The 8,813-nt window shown below is 35.8% G+C and overlaps 1 protein-coding gene across 1 annotated transcript; it reads left to right on the top strand.

Moving 5' to 3' along the window:
• Positions 1-501: 501 nt before the first annotated feature.
• LOC107470035 (G-type lectin S-receptor-like serine/threonine-protein kinase LECRK3) lies at positions 502-3,259 on the top strand. Its single transcript, XM_016089422.3, has 2 exons — positions 502-1,235; positions 1,340-3,259. Exons 1-2 carry the CDS (start codon positions 571-573, stop codon positions 3,132-3,134), a joined length of 2,460 nt encoding a protein of 819 aa, XP_015944908.1. The 5' UTR covers positions 502-570; the 3' UTR covers positions 3,135-3,259.
• The last annotated feature ends 5,554 nt before the right edge of the window (positions 3,260-8,813 follow it).

Genomic DNA, 8,813 nt, shown 5'->3' with positions numbered 1-8,813 from the left:
AAAATAATTTAGTATTTATGTTCACTAAATAATAGTCAAAACTGCTAAAAACGTGATTACCTAAAAACGTGTTGGTTCGCAAGAGTGTCTCTTTTCTTTTCTTAAAAAAACGTGATTACCTATATTTCGTGGGATATTTGGCTGCTTTTTTATTTAAGTGAAAATTTAGGTATAATTAATTTTATGTAAAGGTAATAATTAAAAATGGTTAGATAAAAATTTAATTTAATTAATTAAATTATTTAATAACTTTTAATTTTCATGTGAAGTGATTGCACCTGCAACCCACTATCTATTGCTTTTGATATTAGCAAAAGTTCATAGTCAGTATCCAAGGAATTTCTCTCTAAATTAAAAAGGTGAAAAAGAATGCATAAGTAGTGAAGAATTTTTAGCGATAGAAAATTGTAGTGAATGCCTGAATGGATGGAACACCTTGCCCCACACGGTATATGAAGAGAAAAACCATTGACTTAATATTTTACCAGTCAAGAGTGACAATACTTGTTTCTAAAATACTAATGAGTGCCCTTGGTGATTAAGAGAAGCTTCTTGATCTATCCCATTTCCATGGCTTCAAACCGCATTCATGTTCTGTTCTTATGGCTGCCCTTTTGTGTGGCCCTGGCAGCTGAAGCTGCAGTTGAGAAAAGTATTTGGTCGGGTGATCTTCTTTCTCCTCCTGACAGTAACACTACAAACCCATCTTCTTGGGTATCAAGTTCTGGTCACTTTGCATTCGGCTTTTACCGTCACGGTAACGGCCACGGCTACGCCATTGGAATATGGCTAATAGCTGGAACCAACGAGACGGTTGTGTGGACCGCTAACCGTGACGACCCTCCAATCTCATCTAACTCCACCTTGCAATTAACCGTGGATGGCCTACTTCTGAAGCAAGGTAGTGATGCCCAAGGACAGGTCTATGTGGCTTCAGAGCCAGCAGGTTCCGCATCCATGCTTGATTCCGGTAACTTTGTGATCTATAGTCAAGAAAGTTCTTTCTTTGTTGTGTGGCAAAGCTTTCATCACCCAACTGACACCATATTAGGAGGCCAGAATTTAACTATTCTGAACCAGCTAGTCTCTAGCAGGTCCACTTCAGACCGTTCCACTGGACACTACTATCTTGCCTATCAGCGTGATAACAACCTTGTTGCTTATCCCGTCAATAGCTCCTCACAGCCTCTTGATGCTTACTGGGCTTCCATGGATTACTTCCCGTATATGATTGGGTAAGAGTATGACATAATGTGATGTTTATTTCTTCTAATCAATGGTTGCTTGGTTCATAGTTTTTCACTGAAGAACAAGTTACCTGTTTACAATTTTGCTTTAGGGTGGAACAGTTGAGTCTTGACACTAAAGGCAATCTTTGCTTCATTGCCCCTACTCAATGCCTGGCTACTAACACTCACCACCAAAACAAGCCGCAGAACACTAGCTCAATCTACCGCGCAACTCTTGATGTTGATGGAAACCTGAGATTGTATGAGCACCTATTTGAGGATGTGGAGGGGAGTACAATTACAAACTCACCATCATCATCATCACTTGTTCATACGTTGTGGCAAGCCTTCACAGATGAATGCCAAATCAAGGGGTTTTGCGGCTCCAACAGTTTCTGCTCCAACATAAGAGGCAATGCTAGATGCCAGTGTTATCCTGGTTTCGTCCCCTACAACACCAAAACCAGTTATAGTAATGCCATGTTTCTGGAGTGCAAACTGAACTACACCAAAGATGATTGCGAAAGAAGTGGTGGCCGAAACTATTTGTTGTATAACACTGTTTCCTTGGAGGAGATGCGGTGGGATGACTGCCCATATTGGGCTAAACCAATGAGCATGGAAGCTTGTAACAAGTCTTGCAAGGAGGATTGTGATTGTGGAGCAGCATTATACACAAATGGCCAATGCAACAAATATAGTCTTCCAGTCAGATATGGCAGAAAGGTTCCAAATGCATCAGACACAGGCATGGCACTCTTCAAGGTTCCTTCGGGATATGTCATCGGGAAAAACACAACCACCTCATCTCCCAAGAATCCTAATGCCATTGTTAATAACCAGAGAGGTCTGATACTGATTCTAGCCTCTACTTTGGGTTCCATTTCATTTCTCTGTGTGGTCTTTGTTGTGTCTATTTTCTTCATTTATAGGAGCCAAGTTCATAGATTTACAAAGCTCTCTGCAAGTTCAAATCTTGGATTCACCGAGGAATGTTCGCTACGCTCGTTTTCCTTTGATGAACTTGTCAAAGCAACTAGTGGCTTCACAGAGGAGGTAGGCAGAGGATCCTTCGGAGCAGTTTATAGAGGCACAATAGGAGAGAATAGCAAAAGGATTGCCGTCAAGAGAATAGAGAAGTTTGTTGATGAAGGGGAGAGGGAATTCCGAGCCGAAATCACTGCCATTTCTAGAACTCATCATAGGAATCTGGTTAAGCTCATTGGCTTCTGTATTGAGGGGTCAAGGAAGCTTCTTGTCTATGAATATGTCAGCAATGGATCTCTTGCGAATCTTCTCTTCAAGACTAAGAAGCATCTGCCATGGAAAGAGAGACTCAAAATTGCATTGGATGTGGCCAGAGGAGTCCAGTATCTACATGAAGAGTGTGAAGTTCGTATTGTCCATTGTAATCTGAAGCCTCACAATATACTAATGGATGAACTATTGACGGCTAAGATATCAGATTTCGGATTGGCAAGGCTATCAAAGCCGGAACTTTCGAGTATTAGACCGGACAAGAACGAGGTTAGAACCGGGTACTTAGCACCTGAATGGCAAAAGGAGGCATTGGCATCGGTTAAAGCTGATGTTTTCAGTTATGGGATAGTACTGTTGGAGATTGTATGCCGCAGAAGGAGTATAGAAGTAAATGTTCCATCACCGGAGGAGGTGCTTCTTTCTAGTTGGGCATATCATTGCTTTGCGACTGAGCAGTTACATAAACTTGTTGCTTACAATGAGGATGAAAAGCAAGACATGGATTGGAAAACACTGGAAAGAATGGTGAAGGTGGGGCTGCTGTGTGTTCAAGATGACCCATCTCTGCGTCCTTCAATGAGGAATGTCATTTTGATGTTGGAAGGATGGAAAGATGTTCCAATTCCCCCATCCCCATCCTGTTAGGCTTCTTAGTTCTTAATAAGTTTATAATAGATTAATATCTATCTGTGTAATACATACTAAGTTCTTTGTATTAGCTTCCATGCATGGGACTTGTGCCAAATAGAGGTGCTATTTCTTTCTTTTCATACATGACTAAGTATTTTTTAAATTTATTTTTTAAACCGTTTTTTATTACACTAATTTAAAAAATTAAAATAAATACATTTAAATAAATTTAATATTTTTTAATTTAAAATATAAATTAAAAAAACAGTTTGAATAAACCTAAAATTTAATAATTCAATTTTAAATTTTCTAAAATCTTAATACATTTTAAAATATCCTTTAAATATCTCAAAATATATATTTCACTCCATTAAACTTTTTAGCCGGTTGTAAAATCTAAGATCTACAGCGCCTCACACTCCTCTTCTGTTGCCGCGTTTCTGCCCTGTACCGCGCTCCTTCCATGCCCTGCGCTCCTCACAATCTTGCACTCTTCCCATGCCGTGCTCCTCCCTTGAGCCGTGCTCCTCCGTCGCGCAGTGCTTTTTTCCGTCCCATACTCCTATCGTCTTTGTCACGCTCTTATCCTCTGTCGAAATTTGAACGTATAACGCATTCTTTATTTTTGTCGCCTCCTTTAGTAAAAAATTCTACCTTTTTAATATATGTTTTTGTTTGTATTTAAAGGAGAAAGTTTCATTCTTGTAAGAATAACTTTGAAATTATCATAACTAAGTAAATATAATAATTGTTATCTTCACATTCATCTTTTTATGATTTTTAATAATTTTATGTGTTTACAAAATATTTGATTTGTTATTTATTATTTTAGATGTGCTTACTTAAATTTACTCAAAAAATTTATATTATATATATTTTATTTTATTTATTATTTATCATTTTGGATGTGTCTTGAATATAATTAAAAATTATATCATAAATCAAATCACTTTTTTTAGAAGATGCCATTAAAAAAATTATAAATAATGTTTTTCGACTTCCTAACAGTAAACGATTCTATCTTTTTAAATTTTATGTTTTTATTTATATTTGGGGGAGAAAGATTCATTCTTGTAAGAATAATTTTAAAATTATCATAACTAAATAAATATAATAATTATTATCTTTATACTTGATAGTATCTATTTTTTTATAATTTTTGATAAGTTTAGATGTGTTTACAAAATATTTAGTTTGTTATTTGTTATTTTAGATGTGATGTGTTTACTTAATTTTACTAAAAGAATTATATTATATATATTTTCGGATATGTTTTAAAAATATTTTATTGATTATTTATTATTTTAGATGTGTACCTAACAATACTTAATAAAAAACAAATAAATAAATAAAAAGAGAATTTTATAAAGTCAAATGCATATAAGAAGATTGATGTCTATATTTAATTGGTTTAGAATATTTTTTTAAATGTGTTTCTTACGTTCTAAAATAAAATAACTAACAAGAGCTTAATAGTATAAAAAGTTTAAAAATAAAAAAAATTAATAAATATACATTTCTAAAACCATCGCTCTCTGGTCTTAGAGGGGTTTTTTGTAGCTGGGCCATGGATAGTCGTGCATCAGCTTGATGACATTGGTCATCTCCTGAGTACATGCGTTGTTGTTCGGCACAAACCTATCAACAATTCACAAACAAACCAATATGGCAATATAAATTAAAACTTTAGAAGCAAATAACTATAATATATAGAAAGTTTTATAGAAATTTCGGCAGAGTTTTATCTATAATTAAAATGCGCCACAAATTCTTTCCACCAACAATTAACTTAAACAGCACCAAATGTCAACAATCAATAATGAAAGATGTTCCAATTCCCCATCCCCGTCCCCGTCCCCGTCCCCGTCCCCGTCCTGCTAGGCTTCTTAAATAAGTTTATAAATATTTACCAAGTTCTTTGTATTAGCTTCCATGCATGGGACTTGCGCAAAATAAAGATACTATTTCTTTCTTTCCATAATGTTAGCTAAGTTAATTTTGGGTTGAATTTTCTACAAACTTTTTTTGTGTTTTGGTTTTTGGCAATTATCTAACACACGGTTGTTAAGTCGTTATCTCCCCTAAGCTGGAATTTAGTGATCTGTGTCCCCACTTGCAGGGAGACTTTCCAAAGTCTTGCTTTGCTAAACACTTTCGAAGTAATTTCCTTTTCTTTATTAATTTATTAACATAAATGAATAAATCATATGAACTAGGCATATAACGGACATAGGCAATATTGGATCATAAACAACAAAACAGATTATTACTGATGTGGCAATTTAGGGGGGTACATTGCCGGACTACACTGAATTTGACTTAATTCAACCCGATCCAAAATATAAATCGGGTCTAATTTTTAGACCTTAATCCGTTTTTGGATCCGATAAAATCTACGCACCTTCGGGTTGGGTGAAAATCGGGTAAAAATTAGGTGAAAATCGAGTTTTTAGCATGTAAAAATCACCTAATCTCCAACCATTATTTCACAATTTACATAGTAAAATTCACTTAAAAAAATATAACAAGAACCAACCATTCTCTAAAATTAAAACATAACCATAATCAATACTAATATTGTCTAATAACACTAAATATTTAAATCAATACAAATAACACTATTATGCATTAGTCTAAAGTCTTATGCATTTTAAATATAAAACATTAACTTATAATTTTATAATAACTAATAACAAAAAATATTAAGGTTTACAATATTTAAATTCCACATAAGAATAGCCATCATCCATCACTTATAATACAAAATATTAATTGTGTATGATGACCGGGCCATCGAATCGAGTTCGGGTGACCCGAGCTATGGCCCGAACCCGAACCAAAACAATGACCAGATCTATTTTAGAGACCATTACCCGACTCTAAACCCGATAAAATTACACTAAATTAGTCCCTAAAAATGTTTGGATCAGATCAAATCTTTAGACCGAACTGAACCATGTACACCCCTATGACAATTCCTTCTTGCCCAACTTCTAATTCCATGTGAAAAGAAAAATGTTAATGTTGCTGTCTCCCTGAGTTGATTAATTATATATGGTTATGTGCATTTTTTCTGTATTACTTTACTTCCAAAGAAGCTAGCAACCAATGTAAGATTTGATTCATGTCTTAGCTTGCTTCTTGTCTGAATAAGTTTAGACTCTAATGAAACAAAAACAAACGAGTATGCATGGCTGAAACTAGAATAGAACAATACTTCTGTCACGACTCACAACAGGCGCTCAAAAAAACAATCTTATAGTAAATCTAACATACTCAAATATAAATTGAATAAATAAGTTATAAATATTTTATAAATTTTAAAATAAATAGTTATATATTTTAATCAAAAAAAATTTAAAATAACTAAGAATGGCTAGATCCTACCTGTAACATATAGAGCATATATTTCTAGAAATTCGATAAAAAAAAAGTATTCATTGCAACCGTTACTCTTGAATAGAAAGTCTCACAAAGTCAAATATTTATTTTCTAAAAAATATTTTAGAAAAATAAGGTGAGTTTTACAACTCAATGACTAGACAATACATTTATAATTGACATGAGACTATATAAACATTATCATCAAAGTAATTTTAATTAGAAAATAATAGTTGATAATAATAAGTGAATCAATAAGGGAGTTCTCATACAGAACAACAACAACAACAACAACAAAGCCTTGTCCCACTAAGTGGGGTCGGCTACATGAATCAAACGACGCCATTGTGCTCTGTCATGTATCATGTCTACAGTGAGACCGTTTACATGTAGATCTCGTCTGACCACCTCATGGATGGTCTTCTTAGGTCTTCCTCTGCCTTTCGCCCTTTGTCCATCTTCCATCTCATCTACCCTCCTGACTGGATGTTCTATCGGTCTTCTTCTCACATGTCCAAACCACCTGAGACGCGATTCAACCATCTTTTCCACAATGGGTGCTACTCCAACTCTCTCCCTTATATCTTCATTCCTTATTTTATCCAATCGCGTATGACCACTCATCCATCTCAACATCTTCATCTCTGCCACACTCAGCTTATGTTCGTGCTCCCCTTTAGCCGCCCAACACTCCGTACCATACAGCATCGCCGGTCTTATAGCGGTGCGATAGAATTTACCTTTAAGTTTTAAAGGCACTTTATTGTCGCATATAAAACCAGATGCACTCCGCCATTTTGACCAACCTGCTTGGATCCTATGATTTACATCATGTTCAATCTCTCCATTATCCTGTATGATGCACCCGAGATACTTAAAACTTTTAACTTTTCGTAGGGTGTTCTCTCCAATTTTCACCTCTATATTGGAGTTTTCCCTTCTCAGACTGAACTTACATTCCATATATTCCGTCTTGCTACGGCTTATGCGCAGACCATACAAAATAACAGATCCAACGTGTGGCCTACACGTTAGGCTAGCAATGCCCCTGCTAGCTGAGGTCTGAGTCAGATGCATCTAGGTTAACGTCATAACCGCCGTTAACTACGGTTTTCTAATACGAGCCTCCCAAACCAATTAAAAACATATAATTTCAAATATAACAAATTCTTCAATCTTCAAACATATAATGTATCAAATCAAATCAAATAATATTTTTTCATCCAAATCCTTTTCAATCATATTGTCTCAATCTTAAGGCATTTCAAATATATTTCACAATTTCAAAATAAGTGAGTAACAACAAATACTTCAATGCTTCAAAAATACATATTCGAATAAAATCAAATATTTTAAAATAATATAAACCTTCATCAAACATGCATATAGCCTCATAAAAACATATAGTCTCATGTGCATATTAAAATAAACTTAACAAAGATAAATATTTAGTTCTAATAAATCGATTATTCAATCTAATTTAAAATCCTTTGATAATAATATTTGTAATTATAATTATAAGTTCAAAGCAACGTATATCAAAATAATTATAAATACAAAGCCAACCAATTATAAATGTAAAGCATACTCATAATGTAGTCCCAAGGGACCGAAGATACCAAATCCGGAGTGCCAAATTCAAGGTGAGGAGGATTGAAGTAGAATAAAATGAATGAGCACAGAATTTGGACCGGAGTAGCGACAAGATGGAGCTGGCGATAGTTATGAGAATCTAAAACAGGCAAAACTAAAATCAAATTAAAACAATGACATGATAGATTAAATGGTGGCATAATAGAACATGAAAGCTAGAGCGAAATCAAGGTAAAAGGCTGAACCAGGATAATGACAGGAACGGTTCAGTTACTGCAACACCAACAACTCCGGCGGCAAGGACGATGGTTTAGTTCAGGTACATCCGAACGGCAACAGGAACAGCGTAGCAGCGGATGGTCCCTCCTCCTTAGCATTTCACTCTCTCTGGGAACTCCTATCTTTTTGAAGCTCTAAATCTGCAACAACGACAATGACGGCGAGGCTGGCTTCGACTGCAGCGGCTAGGCGTTTCTTAGCGGCAGAGGCGCGGCGGCCATGGCAATAGCAGCAGTGGAGTTCCAACGGTGGCGGAACCTCCATGCGACCCCTTCTTTATCCACGCGCATTCTGTTTCTCTCCCGGCGACGGTGACAGATCTGGCGGCGCGAAACGGAGGCACGAATAGCGACAATGGTGGCTAGGCTTGACGACGATGACCCTTCCCGCGGCGGCTCTGGGTAGAATGGTGTGTCTTCCCTTTGTTCGCGAACCTCCATG

The sequence above is a fragment of the Arachis duranensis genome, chromosome 1 (assembly GCF_000817695.3).
Source record: "Arachis duranensis cultivar V14167 chromosome 1, aradu.V14167.gnm2.J7QH, whole genome shotgun sequence".
Classification (NCBI taxonomy): domain Eukaryota; kingdom Viridiplantae; phylum Streptophyta; class Magnoliopsida; order Fabales; family Fabaceae; genus Arachis; species Arachis duranensis.
Note: the sequence above shows the minus strand (reverse complement) of the source record. Positions and strands in the feature narration are given on the sequence as shown.

Bases quoted from the DNA above. Each gene is read 5' to 3' on its own strand.
- LOC107470035 (XM_016089422.3), top strand. From the start codon at position 571: ATGGCTTCAAACCGCATTCATGTTCTGTTCTTATGGCTGCCCTTTTGT. The intron at 1,236-1,339 runs GTAAGAGTATGA...ATTTTGCTTTAG, and splicing joins TACTTCCCGTATATGATTGG to GGTGGAACAGTTGAGTCTTG.